A 21,674-nucleotide genomic window follows, 5' to 3' on the forward strand; every position below is an offset into this window, starting at 1 on the left:
GTGGAAATATTGAAGCAAGATTTCGAAGCTTCAACCTGAAAGTAAAAACTTGGGTACAAATAGGTGTTCTCAACGAACAATAAGTGAAACCATAGTGCGATATTATTGAGACACTGGATTAATAGCAATAAAGTCAGTGTTTTGGAGAGGGGGTCACCAAGCACAGATGTCAAATCTCATTTGGTAGCAGAACTGAAAAGGTGTTCCCCGGAAACATGACTTGACTTCACCAACTAAGTCCAGAGGAGGGCTGCACAGTGGTGCAGTTGGTAACATTGTTTCCTTCCAGCTAGAAGGGTTTGATTCCCAACCTGCGGACTTGCATGTTCTCCCTGTGCATGCCTAGGTTCTCTTCGGGTATTCCGTCTTCCTCCCACAGTCCAAAAACATGACTGTCAGGTTAATTAGTCTCTCTAAATTCTCCCTAGGTATGAGGTGTGAGTAAATGCATGCATGGTTGTTTGTCCTGTCTGTCTATGTGTTGGCCGGCAATGGAAACGTTCACTGGACATAGGCACCATTAGGGACACACAAATGGATATCTGGAAGAGTATGCTACAATTCCAGCAACTTCCAGGAAATGAAAAGCTAGTGGGAGGAGACCCAAAAGGTTTTAAGTGTTTAACTATCATTTAAGTGTTTTCGTATGACAGCTAATGGGTTTCGATCCACCTTACAGAGTTGAAGTATGTTTGAAAAAAACTCTTGGTTATTATTCTGACTGATAGAAATAATTTTTGTAATTTGACCCAAAACAGAAAAAAAACACCACAATTTGTTTTTGAATATATATAGATAAAATCTTATATCTTTTTGTAAATGTCTGGTTTCAACTGTATTGTTTTTTTTCAAAATGCATATTTTGAGAAAAATGACAGAAAATAGCAAAAAATATCTGTAAAAATAATCAGTGTTTTGTGAACAGGATCTCAGACATTACAGTGGTCTTTGCTTGGAAGCTCATATTATTTACCAAAAGTGAACACCAAATGTAAAAAAGTAAAAAATAAAATAAAATTTTAAAAAAGTAATTATTTAAGTTTGATAATTACTAAGGAAAAAAAAGTGCCTTGAAATTTTCTGATGGCACAACTGTGGGACTATCCCACAGCTGACAGCTCAGTGCATGAAGCATGAATCGCTCCTGGTTCAAAACTTTGCGCACCTGAACAATCTCCAGCATCTCCTCACGGCTGATGTATCCGTTTCCATCCAGGTCGTACATGCTGAAAGCCCATTTCAGCTTCTGCTCCAGCTTCCCCGTGACGTGACGCTCAAGGCGATGATGAATTCCCGGAAGTCTATCGTCCCGTCGCCGTTGGTGTCGAAAGTCCGGAAGACGTGCTCGGCGAACTTGGAGGCATCTCCGTAGGGAAAGAAATTGGCATAGATCTTTTTGAACTCCTCCACATTCAATGTTCCGCTGGGGCAATCCTTCAAGAAACCCTGGAATAAAGAGATTAACAATTTATTTTGACTTTGGTACTTTTAACAGATAAAATTCTAAGTTTAAACAAGAACTCAAAACAACTGTAACAATTTTATGAAATGTGATCGGACTGCAGTAGATCTGTTGGAAAGAAGCTTTGTCTGAGGGCAAAAGCTCTATCTTTTTTCAAAGAAGAAGACACATTTAATAAAGCCTGATTATGCTGTGGAAGCAAAGGGAAGTAAAAATCCCATCAGTCTTAGGTTTTGTCAGAGATGTTCTTTTAACAGACCTTGAAGGTAGAACCAAAGAGGTGACGAACCCGTCTCAATTTTGAAGCCAGGAATTAGGTCCTGGACTTCGTAACAGAAATGATTTCGCGTGAAGGCTCAGAGTTCCTGTGGAAGTGCAGTTAATCCATCTTTTTTATTGCCCCGTGTCTAGGAAATTTTTTTGGGTCGTAAAAGAACACCAGTGTTTGCCCGGGCTATCCGGACACAGGCTCCGATTTACAGCCCATGAGCTTCCCCTCCAAAAGAATACGACCTGGACACTGTTTCAGAAAAGTCAAGAGTTCCTCAGCATCCTGTTGAATAAGCGGCCAATGTAAAAAAAAAGCTGGTTTCTCTAACATCTTTTGACAGAGTGGTATTTAGTAGCAAGGGTTTTATTTATTATTATTTTCTTAAGGTAGTGCTCAGACAGGAAAATAGGTTGTGAGAGAGGGGAAGACGCGCGGCAAAGGTCAACGGACAGGGACTCAAACCCAAAGAGCTGTCTGAGGCCTGCAGAAAGATGACTATAGCAGCTCATGAGTCTTGTAAGGGATTTCAAGAGGTCTACAAGAATTTCAAAACAACTGCCAACATTCCTTAGTCTGACAAGTTCACTCTGAAAGCAGACCACTAAATGTTTGAAGAAACCCCCAAGAAATGACCCAAATGGCTGTTTTTACTTCTGGACCTTCTAGAGCTCACCTGGTAGAAATAATCAGAATAGCTGCTAGCTAACAGCTATTCAAACCAGCACTATGATACCAAAGGAGCAAGTTAGTTTTGCTCAAGGTTACCATTACCCACCCATCGACACTAAAGATTACTCCATTATAACCTCCTTTCAGACGACAAAACAAACAAACCAATCTAATGATCCTGCAGGTGTCAATAGCCCCTTCTCTACAGGCATGGCTTTAACCAGTTCTTCCCCAGTCAGTCTCTACTAGATTCAATTGCGGATCCTGCACGGTTCCGTCTCGAACTGTCGGAACCACCTCAGAGCTTGTACAAGCCGGGTATTGCGTGCGACCGATTTGTTTGGAAGCGAACTGCATTCATTAACTGGCGAAGGGTCGATTGATGGGCGAAGGTGATAACTTGCAAACTCCTCGAACAACAACAACAGCTCAAACACCATATTCAATCTGCAATGAGACCATAGCAGTTAGTGATATAGGAAGCTACACACCGATAATTCCACGAGCAAACCTCGAGACCCGAGCCCTCTTCATCAATTATGATGGAAGAGTCCAAACAGCGTCAACTGGAATCGGCAAGATGAAGCAAACGACCATTGGACCAGAAATCCTGTGCGCTCACGTTCCCACATTCCCACCCATGTACCTGCCCATATTGACGCGCAAATAGTAAGATATACCCTACGAATGGTTTTAGCCAACTTGGCAAAAACTGACCTGGCTGTACTGAGACTAGACACTGGAGAAGGGGCTTCTGAGGACGTTTAACTGATTTCTACTTTGCTATAACTTGATGATGACGTCCATCTAATAACATTCAAATGTTGATATATTTTTGTATATCATATGATGGGGCCCTGAAATAATGTTTGAAAGGGAAATCTAATGTGTGGATAAAAGGAGATGACTGATGCGATCAACCTGGCTAGACTTGGACTTGGTCATTCCAAGGGTAAATCTAGACGATGCTGCTCTGCCACTGACAGAGACAAATAAGTCAAGGCTGCTGCCAGATCGCTGATGAAACATGGCTCTTCAGAAAAAACAAGGCCATCCGGGCATACTCCCTGTAGCATACTCACTGCCTCTTCAACCATGTATAATTTGTTACCAGGTCCGTTCAGTTTCTGTACTTTCCATACAATTTACTTTTTAAAAGACCGAAATCACTTGGTTTCCTGCCAAGCCTTTATCATTTGTACTGTTTCCCCACCCTCCTCACTATGAATAGAGCTGACCAAGTGAGAGAAGAATAGTGGCTTTGGATTTTAGATGACAGAAATTAGAGTCTAATTCAAACTTGATTCATTCGTTTTGAGCAGCGCTCGCTCCCGCTCCGGAGATCCTGGAAAGAGAAAACGGAAACCAGGCTCTGGAGGGTGACTAACGAGTTTTGAACAGAGTGGGGGTATTTATCACAAAATAATGCAATACTGGGCTTTTCCATCAAATCAGTTGCAGTACTAGTGAAAACTGATTGTTTCCCTTCTTCACCAGTAAAGACTTGGGTTCCAGCACTGAAAAGACTCCAGCTCAAAGAAAGAACTACTTTCATCAGGGGCTGGACATGAGCATAAGGGGACCAATAACCGCTTCCAATTTTGGGAGTGTCACTTTTAAACCTTTTAGGTTTACAAAATTTAGGCATTTCAAAGAAAAAAAACAAAACAATCATCTTTAGAGCTTTAGTGCTGGACTAACTTCTTTTATCCTGCTACATGGTAAATGTAGGTCAGAGCACTGCTTGAAGCTGCACTCACAATCACTATTTTAAGCTGAGTCTATAAGCAGCATTTTGGGGCTGCGTTCATAAACACCGGCAGGTCTTCTGGTGTATAACTCATGTTTTAAACCGTGTGTGGAACTCATGTTCGCTACAGAAACCAGGATCTAAAGAGCCATCATCAAAAACACAGCTTTGCTTGAATAGTGCTGTAAAAGAAGGTAAATGTGACAGTAAGACAAGAACAAAAAGGAAAATCCGTTTAGGTAAACCTGCTTCCCTATGCGGAAATTCCAAATACAACAGAGCTAAGACTCAAACGTTCAGTGAAAGAGACTTTTAAGTCTCCAAGACGACTAGGATACTTCAAACATCACTATCATGCATAATTTCATTGCAAGCATCTTTGCAATTACTATTATTTGAAGATATTGTGGCACTAGTGGTCTTTATTGCTAATAATCAAACAGGAAAGAGATAGAAGGGGAGGAGACAAGTAACAAAGGTCCCAAGATGGGGAATTGAACCTAAGGACAACTACCCTGACTTAAAGCTTACGTACATAATGCACTCACTCTACAAGACATCTCCACCATGATTTTAAACTCTCAGGTAGAAAATGGGAGGTTTGTACATGTCTACTGTGGTTTAGATGGTACACGTGGTGGTGGTACCATCATAATATGGCGGGTGATGATTTCTTCAGCGGGGACATGAAAACTGGTTATGATTGCTTAGAAAAAAGGGAAAATATCTAAATACAGAACAGAAAACTAAACCAAAACTGCAGCAGCTACCAGCTGGTGACCCAGTGCCGTGGCCGTGCGTACCTTGTACCACTCCTGCAGCTCGTGGTCGGAGAACTCCGTGTTCTCCCGGAGGTCCTGCAGCATCTCGGGCCGCAGCTTGCTGTTCTGTTTCCCCATGGCAACGGGACAGTTTTTGTTGTCCTTTCACTTGACGACAACGCTGTCTTGTCGCAGAAGCCAGGCCGTTGTTCCACACCTGCTGGGCAGAGGTGGGAAAACAGGAGGTCAGGATTCGCAGACGTGGGGAACAGACGAAAAGATTTGTGTGATAAATGAGTAAACAAGCGCAGTGAACTTAACACAGTGGCGGGGGTAAAAGGGTACGTGGGGTCACGGCTACCTGACTCGTGGGGTCAAATGAAACCCAGCACTTGAGACCGCAGGGGGTTTAAAAATAGACTCTTGCATATTAAGGATGGAAGAAAATATGTATTTCTGTTCCATCAAAGCACAGTCACGAATCAAAACACTGCCGTTCTTTCTACTGTAATGAAATCAAAGCAAGCCTTATGACAGGAAAATGTCCCAATCCTCCCTGACACACGATATTATGCAAGTCAGCAAGTGTTGAAGCACTGCCCAGCCGGCACAAAACATTAAATAATCCTGCAGCCACTGACGTCAGGCACAAGCCCTCTGATCACATTTGGACAGGACTTATCCGGCCAGCTGAGTTTGGAAAATCAGCTGTCTGCCGCGAGCGCTGCTGTGTTCACGTCTCTTAATCCTTATCTCAGCACAACCTGTCGGACAAAATGCGATTTCAGTGATTTAATTATGCAACGACACCGCTAAACATAATGCCTTTTTGTTTTTTGCTGTCTTTGTTTTGGTTTTTTTCTCTCATGATGACGGAGTGAAAATTTCAGATGCAATTTTCTTGCAAATGCAGTTGTGGGTTCATTTTAATCAGAGTGCAATGAGGGATATCTTACGAACCCATATCAAGTTGTTTTGGTTGAATCTGTAAAAGAGTTAGAACAGAAACTTATTCAGGTTTTTTTTTTATGTTGACCTTTTACACTTTTCCATGTGACAATTTCTCAAAATGCACATCAAGTTTTCTACTTGAGAACAATAGATGTGCAAACACCATAAATTCTCTGTGAGCTTAGTGCTAACTGCTAACAGGACAGGATTTAAATGAGGCGTGAAAACCAGAGTGGAGATGGATGGATGGATGGATGGATGGATGGATGGATGGATGGATGGATGGATGGATGGATGGATGGATGGATGGATGGATGGATGGATGGATGGATGGATGGATGGATGGATGGTTGATGGATGGTTGATGGATGGATGAATAGTTAATGGATGGATGGATGGTTGATGGATGGATGAATGGATGGTTGATGGATGAATGGATGGATGGATGGTTGATGGATGGATGAATAGTTAATGGATGGATGGATGGTTGATGGATGGATGGATGGATGGATGGATGGATGGTTGATGGATGGATGGATGAATGGATGGTTGATGGATGAATGGATGGATGGTTGATGTATGAATGGATGGATGGATGGATGGTTGATGGATGGATGAATAGTTAATGGATGGATGGATGGATGGTTGGATGAATAGTTAATGGATGGATGGATGGTTGATGGATGGATGGATGGATGGATGGATGGATGGTTGATGGATGGATGGATGAATGGATGGTTGATGGATGAATGGATGGATGGTTGATGTATGAATGGATGGATGGATGGATGGTTGATGGATAGATGAATAGTTAATGGATGGATGGATGGATGGATGGATGGTTGATGGATGGATGGATGGATGGTTGATGGGTGGATGGATGGATGGTTGATGGATGAATGGATGGATGGATGGATGGACAGTTGGATGATGGATGGACGGATGGATAGATGGATGGATGAATGGATGGATGGTTGATGGATGGACAGTTGGATGATGGATGGACAGATAGGAAATAAATTGTAGTAAAAAAAGTCTGCTCTGATTTTCCTCCACACGTTTGAACCAGTGGAAATTATTCCAGACGTCTCCAGGCTGCACAGGGTCCCTGGATGTTGGAAGAAGAGTCAAAGAGCATGAGTAACACATAAGGGCTGCAGTGTGGGCGGCAACAGTATTTACTGATGCCTGGCGAGCGCTTCATGCGCACAAAAAGACAAAACCCACACATCCCTCACCTCTTCGCTCAGCTAATAAAATTAGACTCATATTAAATGGCTCGTCCCGGAGGCATTACAGTTAAAATCAGGTGCACTGACAGGACTGCCAGCAGCCTGTTTCTAGGCTGTTGCAGGCAGAACTGTCAGCAACTGTTGGATCCAACGTCTCTAACTGCATTAATTCTTAACGGCTTGGAAACAAGTAGGTTTTAGAAACAGCACTCAAGAGATTTTGGTCTAGTCTAATCACTGGTGCAACCTACAGATGAACAGAATGTAATGCCAATTTCTGAACAAATTTATTCACATGTGATTTTAATTGTGTGTCTTAGTTAACAGAAAGACCACAGTTGCAAAATAGTTGCAAATGTGTTTTTTCAACATTAGCATGGTATGGACAAGGTTTTGTGCACATTTGTAATGAAAATGCGGCTAGTGACAAGATTATATGGAAACCAGATGACTTTATTCACAATATAACTTCTTTGACCTATTCAACGTTTTTGTTACTAGCAGACAGTAGATAGGCTAGAGTGAAATCCTCCACCATAGGCACATTTAGCAGCACATACGCAAGATCGATTGACATCACTAAGACCCTCCTTCTGGCTCTGATTGGTTGTTTCTGAACAAGATGTGTACTTCTGTTGATGGCAACAGGACCACAGAAAGGAAGTAGAAGAAGTTGATGTTTTCACAGTCTGTCTCATATTGTACTGTGACAACATAGTGAGAGTTTTAAGAAATATGCCAAGTATATATATATATATATATATATATATATATATATATATATATATATATAATATATATATATATATATATATATATATACTGTTTATAAAAGTCACATATTGCCTCTTTAAGAAACTGTAAAAATGTGTCACTGTACTTATTCTGAAATGTTCAGTTTAAATAGACGTTTTAGCATGTCAGGTTGGAGAATCAATAAAAACGTCAAGTGACCATGGAGTTAGCCTCGCTAATGTGCCAACTGATCGATGTAAACCAGGATAACACAACATAGCAATCAAGCTTTCATAGAGAAAAATCAAGTATGAAGACTTGCACAAGGTAATGCTTAGAGATAGATCAACTAATCAGCAAATCGTTAATTGAAAACATCTTAAATATTTTTAATCAGGACTATCATGGGGTTTAATGTTTTTTAAGATGAAGGTACCATGAACTTCCCCTTTCAAGCCACTAGCTCATTCAACACACTTCTTCAAACTTTATGTCTAAAATCGCCTTTTGTTTGCGTCTCTTGTCCATGTCATTCTTTTCCCACGTTAAATAGACTCTCTCTCTCCAAAACCCCTGTAACAGATTTAATGGAACTCAAACGAAAAGAAACAGTGTAAGAGTGTAAAAGAAACGGGCAGACTGCCAGGAGTAACTGTACAACAAAATCCTGTTCAAACACAGCGACCTTTTCAATAAACTCGCCGCTACCTCCCTGTTTTGATATTGTTTTTTTTTTCTTTAATCTTTCTTAAACTAGCTTTGACCTCTGGAAGAATTGAGTCTGGGAATCACAGCAGCATCCTGCGGCATAAAACATTAATCCATCTTTCCCTGTCTGAGTGCCCTGTTGTCGGTGTTCCGTCCTGCTGCAAGTCGACCCAAAAGTAGACTAGGCGAACATCTGTCACGGCGTACCACTGCTGCTGCTTAGCAGGTCGGCGACCTCGGCTTACGATTCTCATGCAGAGGAGAAAAAAAGGAGAACGAGACGGAAAAGAGGGGAGGAGCCAGACGCAGGGACGGATGTGGAACGGGTGAGGACAGTAAAGGTGGGGAGTAAGTCATTTCCACCAGAGATTGAAGACAATAGTACTGTAATAGACTGATAGACTGTAATAGTAATAGACTGAAGACAATAGTAAAATGAAAGGATATTTCTCTTCACAGCGCTGATGGAGCCTCAGAAATGTGAACAAATGTTTTTTTTTTTTATTAAAAAATTTAAATTCCATTTTCTAAAGACAATCCAATCTGTTTTCCAATCACAATAGTACAACCCAAGTTGAAGTAACTTATTGAAATGTCAGTCGCCATGCTCATCTTTCTGATTGGCTGCCTGTTGGATTTATGAAGCCGCGTCGCTTCTTAAGCCAGGTAGCATAGCGAGTGAAAAATGAACAAAACTGACAAGGTTTCACGCAAGAAAAAAAATCATGTGAACCACTGAGATGATAAGGTAATATATTATAGACATCGAGTTAATGAATTAATAAATTAAATTTTATATTGGTTACAGTAGTTATAGTTGTATTTGCTAATATTTAACAAATAAGTTGTTTGTTAAATGTTACATTTATTGATTCCCTTTGATCAATAAAGTAAATTATATTCTATATATAACTTGTTCGTCCAATTTTCTACCAAAGAACTCATTGCCTATTAAAATCAGAAGACATCAGAAGTATTTGTGATAAATGAATGAAATAATTATTAAAAAGTAGGGTGTGCTGTGGTGGCCCAGGGGGTTAGCACAGCCCACGTTTGGAGGCCTCAGTCCTCGACGCGGACGTCGTGGGTTCGACTCCCGGTCCCAGCGACCTTTGCCGCATGTCTTCCCCCGTCTCCTTGCCCTCCTTCCTCTCTGCCTACTATCGAAAATATGAGCCATGAGCGGAGAAAAAAATTATAAAATAAAAAAGTTAATAAAAGTAAGAAGAGATAAATAAAAAAAACAATCTAAAAGTCTTGCAACCCGAAGCTTGTGGGTTTGAGTCCAGCTTTCTTCCGTCACATGTCGATGTGCTCATGGGCAAGGCACTTGACCTCATGCGCTAATTCCCAGTCTGGGAAGCGGCATATAAATATGTGCGTGCAGCTGGGTGAATGTGGCCGGTACGACCAGGAAAGAGCTGCATAAACTCAGTCCGTTTACCTTTTCAGTCGTGGGCCACGAGTCGGGCTTTCATGCCAGAATGGCAAGAAAAAAAAGCCCCAAAAAGTTCTGTTCACATCTCTTCAAAGACTTAGGTTAAATAATTGCATGTAATTACTTAGTTTTACATTTCACCAATTAGGATAACTGACATGACAAGTAATAGTAAATCTTAACATGTTGACTTAAAAAAAAACTTTACCTGTTTACTTTTTTTTACCCTCGCTTCAAGTCGCTGTGGTACTTTTTTGCCAACTTTATAATTAGATTTCATTTTATTTTATTTTTTTGGATGAAGCCACTTTATTGCCAGGGAAACCTCCAGAGACGCCCAAAGCCCGACAGTGGACACGGAAAGTAATTTAGTTGGTGGAGCCGCGTAAGCTGCTCCTTAAGGAGGACTGGAGCAGGTTTCATTGAAAGTCACTCAGGCCACTGAGTGAAATCCTCCCACATTCAGCTGGAGTCATTTCTCTGGGCCGCGCTGTGAAATAGAATAACATTAAGCATATTGACTAACTGTGGAGAGCGAGGCACCGCCATTGTCGAAGGAGTGGGTGACTGTGGCTGGGCCAATATCAGGTTTTTAATTTTTTTAAAAAGAAGAAGAAAAAAGTCTGCGGTGAAGCATCATTCCAGCTTAGGTTGTAATATCTTGAAGAAAGAAAGCTACAACGTACAACCAAATATTCTTTTTAATAAATCTGTTGTTTGCAGTCATCTAAAACAAGCAGTGTGAACTTTTGAATAATAATAATAATTTATTTCAGTTGAGGAACTGTTTAAATCAAGTGATTTTATTTTGATATGAGTAGCTTTGAGTTTAAAAAAAAAATCCCCTTAAACTACTAATTGGATATTATCTACATATTCAAAGAAAATAAGTGTGGCTCTCTAAAATATTCATACTGAATAAGTATGTTGAGGAAAGAGAGTGTTACTTAGAGATTTAAGTAGGAATAAAAATAAAGTGGATATTAGAGAATTGTTTCAGAGATCAAATGGGGATGTACTTTTGAGCAGTATTTTTAGTTTTCTAAGAACAGGTATTATGGGGCGATAACAGGGCTAGGGGCTTAGGGTTAGGGTAAGGTTAGGGGGTTAAGGTTAGGGTTAATTAAACGTCTGATCCATACTCCAATCTGGAAGGTGGCGGTATTGCACCTATAGGTTATTTGCCAACCGCCATAAAAAAAAGGAAAGAAGAAGAAACTGATTGTGCGATTATATTTGTGAGGGCGGGACCTAAGTGAGGCAGGTGAAAGGTCAGTTTAGCCTGCGGGGTTGGGATGCTAGTTTGCTGTGCCAGAAGGAGGCTGGAAGAGCTAAGCTAAAGAGAAACGGTGATAATACTGTCTGCGGACGCAGAGTCTACTTTATTGTTTTGGAGTGTTTAACCTCTGGGTGAGTGAAAACTTGCTCCAAATGGTTTCTGGTCGTAAATATATTATGCTAACCACAGGGTTAGCGTTTAGTATTTGTCTGCAAAGCTATTGGTAACTGTATGAGAGTGTAACATCCTGAGATAGATATAAGAACCTTAAGAAGAGACATTTATCGCAAGGTGGACAGAGAGAAATTGTCTGGACTCTTCTTACGTTGAGTTTTGCCAGGGTTGTCCATGCAGCCGGCGCTGTGAGACACCTTTCAACAGCCGGAGAAAAGACGGACAGCAGTGGGAGGTCTGGAAGCGGTACGCATGGCTGGAGCACAGCAGCAAGCACTCATCCAAGCAAATTAGCAGGAGCTATCGATCCATTTTTTTTTTGAGTGTTTTCAACCTGTTGTCTCCCTTCGCTCTATAAGGCCGGTGTTTTGAGAGCCCACCTGAGACGAAGGGGCAGTTCATGAGTTTTATCCCTATTTATTTCCATTTCTTTATTCTTCCACCCCCATCTCTCTCTCCCTCACAGTTTCCTGTCATTTTTTTGGGGGGGAGGGGGGATAAAGATTTGCTTTTGTTCCCGTCTTAGCTTCCTGATGACCTGCTGATTGTCCCCGTCAAGCGGGACAGAACGGACGGCTGCTGGTTGTCTGCCTTGTCTCACTCTGAGTGCACTCGGAGAGGATTTGTTGAAGATTTCGTGACCTTTTCAGGTCCTCTCCTGCGTATCTGGCCCCGTTCTGCGGCTCGCTGATACGCTTGTTTCGGCCACCCCTGCAGTTAGATTAAATCTTCCTCCGCTTTGTTCCGTTACACTCTCACCCACCGCGCCACACAAAGAAGCCTTCGTGAAAGAGAAAGCATTGGGGCTGGAGCAAACAGACTTAACAGTCCACACGGCAGGTCGCTGCACGGCGCCAGATGCCGATTTTTCTACATTTACCTTCAATGAAAAGTAGATCATAATTTTTATATTTTGTAAGTAAATTTACTTCATGGAAACCTCCCAATTTCTAAAGTTCAAGAGTTTGGACGCTAAGATGAGGTGTTTTTTTTTTCTTTTCTTTTCTGCAGAGCTGCTATGGGTACTTTTTTTTTTTTGTTTCACACAAGTCACGTGATCAACAACCGGATGTTTCCACTTGCGCAGACTGTGAAGAAGACAACAGGAAGTAGTTGGGAGATCATGGTGCTGCATATTTTATAATGTCTTGTAGGGCAGTGGCTTAATATGTCAGCAGAAACCACTTAGATGTCATAACTGTTCTGTGGGTTACAGCAGTCGTAGTGGTTTCAAACACAGCGCATAGCTTTCAGAAATAGTGAGGTCATCTCACATGTACTTATCCCATGAACAAATTTATTCACATGGGATTTTAATCGCCTGCGATGGAGGGTTACGGTGTACCCCGCCTCTCGCCTGTTGACAGCTGTCTATAGGCACCAGCACCCCTCCTGACCCCAAGGGGATAAAGGTGTAAGTAAATGGATTTTAATTGCGTTTCTTAATGGAAATCCTGCAATTGTGTTCTTTGTGATGGAAACGCAGCTCCTGCCCTGCTCTGTGATCCAATTGTGTTTGAGCTTAAAGCCAGACCTTTTCCTGGACGACTGTCACACAGAGCAGAGTTTGTGATTCAGTCAATTATGACGAATCGTAAAGCAGCCCCAGACAACCGACCGGTGGACATCTCCAGCTGCCTTTGGACAAGAGACGGGTCGCCAGGGGCAATACAGAAACACACAGGACAAACAGCCAGGCACACACACGCTCATACCTCAGGGCATTTCTGAGAGGCTAATTAAGGTAACGGTCATGTTTCTGGATAGTGACAGAGAACCCAGAGAGAACATGCTAACCCCATGCAGACAAACCACAATCTGGGATTCGAACGCAGGATTTTCATCCTGAGATCATGATCTGTAAATGTGCGTTAAATTGTTCTTTTCAGTTTCTGCAGGACATTTTTGTCCAGAATAAAAATTAGATTGACAATTTAAAAAAAAAATTTTTGGGAGGCAAATACTTGTCCTCCCCTGGTTGTTGCTTTCAACTATTTAAGCTGAGGGCTCTGCTTCAAGTATCTAATCAAACCAAATGCATGTACAGCAATCTCATCTGACCATAGTGCTTCAGAATAATTACATCATAGACGTGTGATTAAAATGAGAAATAAATTCTGTTTGATTTGGAAATTTGTAGGAAGAGAATCTGAATAAAAACAGACATGCACGTAATTTCAGCTGCAGCAATTTCCCAAAAACTAGAATCAATTATTATTATTATTTAAAAAAAAACTCTGTCTAATAAGATGACAAAGAGCAATAAGGCTGATCCAAAACGGTGTACTTTCGGTAATAAATAAAAAGATAATAGAAAAAAAAGATATAAAAAGTCTTTAACTTTATTTGGAGACAGTCGCCACAAAAAATAACGAGAGATTAACCCTTCAGTGGTCGGAATGTTTGAAATCTTGGGTTAGATTATAATCTTTTAAATGTCTGTCTCTGCACAAACTATTAAAATCATTGGACTTATTATGATGCTTAATTAAAAATACCCATGTACTTTGTTGTCGACACCAACTAGCTGAGGGAGTCTGAATAATCAGTCTCTTTTAAAGAAGCTGTGCAAATAATTAGAGACAAAAAAAAAAAAAAGACGACAGTGCCTTTTAAACTTTGATTTCCCATCGAAATAGAATCTGCATTCACTGTGACACAATTAGGACATTTTTTTTTTTAGCCAGAGACTCTTCTGTAAACGAGACACGACTTGATGGAGAACAAATACCAGTCAGCTGTTTTGTTTGGGTTTTTTACTTTAATAAAAAAAGCCAAAGTGTTTTACTGCTGAAACCCGTCAGCTTTTTCGTTCCTGTTTCTGGGATGTTAAAGCTGTCAGAACTGCTGGCTTTTTGTCCATTTTGCCATAAAAATGGAAAAGGAATAAATGTGAAGGAATAAAAACTTTTGTAATTAAAAAAAAAAAACTGAACTCAACAGAAAGCGTCTCTGGTCTGATTTGCTCTTTTCACACCCAATGAGCAATGAAACTGTTTGCTGTGGGCAATGAAAGGACAAACGGCATCCTCGAAACCTCGTTAGTCTTGCTTGTTAAATTCCAGTTTTGAAGTTTGAGTGGCAGACTAGAAAGAAAAAATAACTGAATATTTCAGATTATCAAAAATAATTCAACGTCAGGCAAAAGTAATCTGAGTAAATACAGAGGGCGAGTGTAATTTCGTTTATTGTAAAAGAATAAATACCCAAAGCACATGGCTTTTGTCCAGTTTTATCAGCCAGGCCTTGGCTAGAACAGAATCAACCTGACAATATGAAATAGACTTAATTATGTCATTTGACAACAGATCTTGCCCCAGTACAAAGCAATTCAAGAAAAGCTGCAACGACGCAGAGCACATGTGGGATCAATGGGAGACAGGCTCCTATCTTTAGAGCTAAAAGAGAATGATCCAGAGTTATAGCGAGAAACCAGGAAAACAGACCTGAAGTCTGGGTATAGTGATGGACTCGGACCTGAACCGTGAGTCACATAAAGACAGTTCCAAAGTCGGCCTTCTAACGTGTCCAGGACCAGCTGACCAATGTTCCAGCGAGATTCAGAGAAACGCATCCATGCGTTTATCTTTAGTCACATTCATTACTGCAGCAGCGTCTTCACGGGCCTGCCTAACAAATCAATCCTTCAGCTGCAGCTGATCCAGAACGCTGCTGCGGGCCTTCTCGCTAAAACCAGGAAGAAAGAGAACATCAGATTTAAAGTCCCTAGCCTGGCTCCCTGGAGCTCAGAGAATAGACATTAAAATGCTGCTACTAGTTTATAAATGACAGCTTATTACCACAATACGTTAAAGATCTGCTGTTGTTGTATTAACCTTCAGACCCCTCAGGTCTTCTGGTTCTGGTTCTGGTCCCCAGAACCAGATGCAAACATGGAGAAGCAGCATTCAGCTTCTATGCAGCACAAATCTGGAACAGACTTCTAGAAAACTGCAAAATTGCTGAAACACTGATTTTAACTCAAGACGTTAAAAAAACCCTCACTGCTTAGTGCTGCCTTAAATAGTTTCTGGACCATTAATCAACATTATCAATTTGATGATTGATGATTTTCACAATGGCTCTTGACAAAATGTAATGTCCATTATTGATTTTCGCAGCGGCTGACAATACGATGCGTTTGATTTTTTAAAAATGTTTTTACAATTTAAGCACGTTTAACTGCCATGGTGTTGAAATGTGCTGTTCACATAAAGTTGATTGATTGACCAGGCAGCCTTTTAATGTCGGTACTCATTCATTTTCGACCCAAAGCTTAAGCAAATGTAGTTATGAAGCGGGACGATGATCCAAAGTACACCACCAAGGTCATATCTAAAGGACTTTAAAAGAAAAAAAGAAAACCAGGAACTTTCCGGTGTGGTCACTAATCATACGCAAACACCCTACAATATGACTGACAGCAAAATAAGGGTGGACCAGAAAACAGCTATTGCCAAAGGTTGATGGCTTGTAGAAAAATTTCTTTATTTTAAATTTTTTTTTAGTATTGACACAAATTATGTTAAGTCAATGTTTTAGCTAGCAAACTATTTTTTTTTCTTACAGAAAATGTAGCCATAGGAGAAATTGTCATATTTTTTTATTATTATATATATATATATTTTTTGCATTCTCGATTTCTCCTGTTTGGTCAATAAGAATCAAGTGGTCAATGGGAAAATGACGAAGGACCGCGACTGAGAAAACACGAGGAAATGAAGGACGGAGACAGGAGGGAAGACTGGCGAAGGCAAGAGAGCCAGTGGAAGAAAAGACATTAATGGCGGGGATAAAAATAAGAACGAGGGCGGGTCCTTGGTGTGGCGCTCTCCTCCGGAGCACAGAGGGTCTTCAGAGCAAATCCGAATCCTGATAGTAACTTAAATAGCTGTAAAATAAAAAGCCATTTATTATCCCTCGCATAAATCTGTGCAAGCACAGTCTGTGTGATGTGCAATCTTCTCTCTCGCTGTCAAAGTGGTGAACATGAAAAAATAAAATAAAGAGGAAAGAGGAGAATAATGTTATGGGGGAACATTTAAGGTCACGGAAGTAGAGGCATTAAAAACAATCCGCAGAAGTCACTTATGGCACAGAAAGGAGAGCATCCACACCCTGTTCATCGTCACATGAACGACAGGCTGGGTAAAAAAAAACGTCATCAGGGTCATTTATCTTTTGAGGAAGGAACGCACCGGAAGAAACTAATTCTGCCAGAAACCCGCTCAAAAATAATGATAATAATTAGAATTCATCAAGACAGTAAGACAAAATTCTTACCAGGATTAGCTTATTTTCTTCCACAATAAGTGATAAATGATACCATAAACGCTCAAATCTAATTTCAGATAAGACTATTATTGTTATTATTATTATTATTATTTATTCACTTTTTAGTGAATAAAGTAAATGCTCCAAAAAATGACAATAAAGAACAAAACACTATTCGTTAAGGTTTAGCTAACGTTGATTCGTGTGGCCGTTTGATAGCAATGAAGGTACATTAGAATGCACATCAAAACTGAGAAATTACTATTTGCATTTCATTTATATGAAGAAGACAACATGCACTGTGACGGTTTTTAGTGTGCATCATGGACTCGTTTTTCAACTGTTTCATTTGTTGCTGGATTTAAAACTACTCCTGCTTTGAGAGAAACAGCCAGAACATTGTGTTCTCTCATAGTGCCGAGAATGAAAAATTGGAATTGCTCAAAACTGGAATCAGCAGGTCGGACCTCAAAGAAAGTTGGAAATTGGTTCAGTATATCTATATAAAGATAAGTAGAGATGCTGCTTGATATTGATTTGTTTAGGTTTGGGGCCTATTATTTACGCATAAAATCTTCATGAAGACCTCTTTTAGAGATGAGGTCAGACTTTGCAAACAGCACATTCATTTTTGGACACTTCTGCGTCCATAAAGGACCCAGCAGCCAAAACATAAACGTCCTCCGCTGAGGAGCCTCGAAGACGTCAAGCACCCCATTTTCATTCTTTCATTTTGCTGCGCAGCAACCCTCGGCTGATCGATGTGCTTGGATCTCATCAGGATGCATGAGGACCTTTTACTATGAGCAAAGATAAAACAACAAACAAAAAAAAAAAAAAACAACAAGATGGAACAGCATCCAGCTTTCAGATGAAGAAAATCTCTAAACTTTCCCGTCTCGTAGTGATGACATAGATTTTAGCAAAATTGTAAAATAAACCAATTGCACTGTGGAAAGGAAGCAATTGTCTCACAGATGGCCGGACATGATCCTACATCATTTTCTGCTAAAGAGCAGAATTATTGGATTTATCAATTATTTAAAAAAAAAGTCACCATGAGGAAGCAAAGCAGCCTCTGATCAACTCATTAAGACAATCATGTTTAAACGCTGGTATAAGGTTGTTTTTCTCAGGTGTGATATATATATTTATATATATCTATATGTATATAGATATATACAGTTAAAATGTAGGTTAATTTCAAATTGGAAGACAGCAGGGAACAAGGAAAGAGAAACAGAGGGAAGGATAAAGACCACAGTGACAACAACATGTCATTTACAACAACTTCATCTCTAAAATGTCCATGTTACTAATACAAAATACACTGAGTGACAACCGCAGCCCAATTATATATATAGTATGTATCTGTGGGTGAGCAGGCTTGTGAATATAAGGTTTCTTCTAGTCAACATGTGAGCTAGCACAAACGTGAGCACCAAACCACCATTGCTTTGGCATGTGAGCAGAGGCACAAGCAACGGGCAGGGAGTTTGATGGGGGGGAAAATACGCCCCGCATTTGGTGGGAGCCCTGAGATGATCCAGGATGGGGTGGGGGAGCCCACGATCCAACCTGACAGATAAATAGGCACAAATATCACATCTTCCTACGCTCCTGTGCACACGGACACTCACACCCGTAAACCTGACATAAATACACGGAAATGGACCGCCTACCCTGTACACAATTTACTCCCAGGTCCAAGAAGCCCAGCCTCTGGATCCAGTAGGCTGCTCCCAACGACCCCGGACCTGTACTCCATCCAAAGATGGAGCCTAAAAAAAAAAATCTGCATTGTCCAAACAAGCCTACCAACTGGAGTTACCAAAGGGGCCTCAGCCTCTCAATAAACTCCAATCCCAACGCCATGAACTTCCCACCCGACATAATTTCCCACAATCAGCCACCCCCAACCATGACCCCAGCGCATACCGCTTCCCCACCACACAGAGGAGCACCACAAGCAGAGATCATTGTTTCTTAGGAAACATGAGGCAGCCCTCTGTGTTCTTCATGGTTTTCACCTTGACACTTTTCCACAGAGGTCTTTTTTTTCCCCAGTCTCTTTGTTTTTTTATTGCTTGGACCATGATCTCTAATCATAAGTGAGGCAGGCCGTTAGAAGTCCTGGGTTATTTCCAGCCCTCCTGCATGGGAAATTGATGTGCTCTTGGAGAAATTTTAGCATGTCATTCACTCCTGGAAGGATTCACCGCTGGTTCCTGTGTTAATCTTTTGTGATCAACGCGTCTTGCTTTGGTTTACTGGAGTCCTAACGCCTTATAAATGGGTGGTGACCCTCTGCAGACAAACAGATCTCAACGTCGGTCGACTGTCCAGGAATTTCTTTACATCAGAGCTTGGTGTGTATGAAAAATTGACCAACACATTCGACATGTATTGATTATCTTGATGATGGTACTCATCAAAATGCAATGTCTGTCACTGATTTATCAGTTGTTGTCTGTATATTTTTATGATATATTTTGCATTTGCCTTGTTGCTGCAATGTGCTATACAAATAACATCGATTGATTGCCTATAGATAAGTTGGCCTACTTTCTGATTACAGACAGGTGTTGTATTAATGAGTAATTGATTCTACAGGCCCAGCTGCAACAATGCCAAAAAACGTGGTAAATCAGAGTCATTCATGATTTAACATGTTTTCATATACGACCAGGACGACTTGGATAGCTGTTTTGCTAAATGAATGCAATCAATGCTTGAAAACTGCACTTTTTGTTTGCTGACGCTGCCGGGCATTAAAAGTTGCCCAACGACGTGAAACAACAAAAGCAGAAGAAATGTGAGCGAAACGTCTTTTCACAGCCCTGTCCTCGTCAGGATCCGAGAATGAACGATGACTCTTTCCTTGCATGCCAGATATGAGCACAGGGGGATATCTTGTATATAATATTCATCTAACATTTTTCAAGAGGCGGACTTGTGGAAAGCCTTCTTTGAGCTGCACCTCATGAAATATTTACAGTGGGAAGCTCATCTCCCTGGTCGGTAACACCGAATTCAATGTGCTGTGGCAGGCGCGCATTCATTAGCCGGTTGCGGTTGCTCCTTTCTCTGTGTGCTGGAGACGCCGTATGCAAATGCCGAACCACACCGGACATTTGCGTGTAGTACTGGAACACGAATTCAAGATGTGAGGGACATGAATCACAAAAAGAGAAGTCATGTAGGACCAAGTCTGTAAAGTCTGTCAACGCTCGACTGCTCCCACTTCCAGCACCAAACCAGACCCAAAAAGTCCTCTAAATGCATCCCCTCGCTGTTAACGCCAGCAGTTTGTGAAAAAGCGCCGCAACAGAGTGCGGTGAGTACTGGCAAACAGGAAAGTGCGGGAAGCTTTAACAACCTTTTGGCTTTTTTGTTTATTTATTCATCGTATTGTTTTTGCTTTGTTTGATGTAATGGCTTAGATTCGGCCGCATTATAACTCAAATTGTTCTGAATGGGTGCAGGGATGGAATGGTAAAGTGGCGCAGGCTCTCTCCGAGCTCTTGGTTTGGGATAGACCTGCGTTGGGCTCCAGTTGTGTCCGGGAGGAAGCGTGCTCCGGCAGCGCACCCTATGTCCATATGGGAAGAGACTGGAAGAGTCCAGGAACCGATTCCCTCAAAGAGAATTAAAACCTGATGCAGATTGCAACATTTGCAGGGTTACAGTTTGGGCCATGAATGCAGAGGATTTTGGGAAAGGAGATGTGTTAAACCAGAGATTAAGCAAAACTAGAGAAGCATCGATGGTTAATTAATGGTACTTTTTCTTCTTTTTCCCCCTCATCCTTCCCCCTCCCTCAGTGTTTGTTTCAGTATCTGCTCTGTGCAGCTCTATGACCTTTAGCGAGAGTGTAATTCTAGCACATAGAGGATAATGGTATATGAAAATCCATAGGGTTTGCTGCATGCTGTGCAAACTGCAGACACGAGGCTGAGCTGCTGCTGCTGACAGGCTGAATCGTGACCCCCCCTCAGACACACACACACATGCACACACACACACACCCGTCCTGCCGGACACACTATTACATCAGCATCAGCCACGCTCCCATGAGAAGTCCATACAGCCACAGGTTTGCTCATCTTTCTGCTGGAGATAGATTGACCTCAGCAGCTAAGTCTCGCCCTGTGGAATATTTAAGACATTAAAAATTCCTTCCCCGAGCAAAGCTTGCGCATTCAGAATGGAAGGAGGCCTTGCGGAAGAATGTTCAGATATTCGCAACTTACCCACATTGAAATTACAGCAGTTCTGCGAAGGCCTGCGAGGTTTGTGGGGGAACTTCAGGGAACAAACATCAATGTGAAGCCAGATTACAGAGCAGGAAGATCAGGAAGGAAGCAGAGTTGGGTCAACAACTCTGCTGTTTTTTTAACAACCAGACTTTCAGATTTTCAGACATCTGAAAATGGAAAGAATATGGTACAATGGGTAACCTACCAAATGTAGTTTTCAACCTAAACTAACATTCCATGCATTGAGAACATTATTCGGAGAAGTACCAGAAGGTTCATGGTGGCTCTGGAGGAGCTGGTGACCTCATTCATTCTTGCGTTCCACATATTTTATATTATTAATTTGAGTTTTATATAAGAGGAGCATTAGTTCTCTGTAGCCTCTGGTTCTTGCAGAGTCGTGGGGTTGCTGGTGCCTATCTGAAGCGGACTTTGGGTAAGAGGCGGGGTACGCCCTGAGTAGGTTGTCTGCAGTGATGGCATAGTTACTTTGAAAGAGTAACTTTAATCGGATTAGTGATTACTCCTTGAAAAAGTAACTTAGATTACTTGATTAGTAAGACATCACTGGGTGCCTGTCAATCACAGGTCACAGGTCAACACAAGGATAGACGAACATACACACAGAACCACACCTTCGGGCAACTTGGAGAGACAAACTGACCTAACAGTCGTGGTTTTGGAATGTCAGAGGAAGTCGGGGAGACCGTG

The 21,674-nt window shown here is 41.2% G+C and overlaps 1 protein-coding gene across 1 annotated transcript in view; it reads right to left on the reverse strand.

The window, feature by feature from the left end:
• Window positions 1-21,674, reverse strand: part of LOC129376369 (hippocalcin-like protein 1) — a 40,283-nt gene that overhangs the window by 7,092 nt on the left and 11,517 nt on the right. Inside the window, 3 exon segments of the mRNA XM_055055992.1 lie at window positions 1,166-1,269; window positions 1,272-1,446; window positions 4,956-5,130. Coding sequence (XP_054911967.1) covers window positions 1,166-1,269; window positions 1,272-1,446; window positions 4,956-5,051 — 375 coding nt within the window. The 5' untranslated portion in view covers window positions 5,052-5,130.

This window comes from Poeciliopsis prolifica, unplaced genomic scaffold (genome assembly GCF_027474105.1).
Source record: "Poeciliopsis prolifica strain line A6 unplaced genomic scaffold, Auburn_PproV2 SCAFFOLD043, whole genome shotgun sequence".
Lineage (NCBI taxonomy): Eukaryota > Metazoa > Chordata > Actinopteri > Cyprinodontiformes > Poeciliidae > Poeciliopsis > Poeciliopsis prolifica.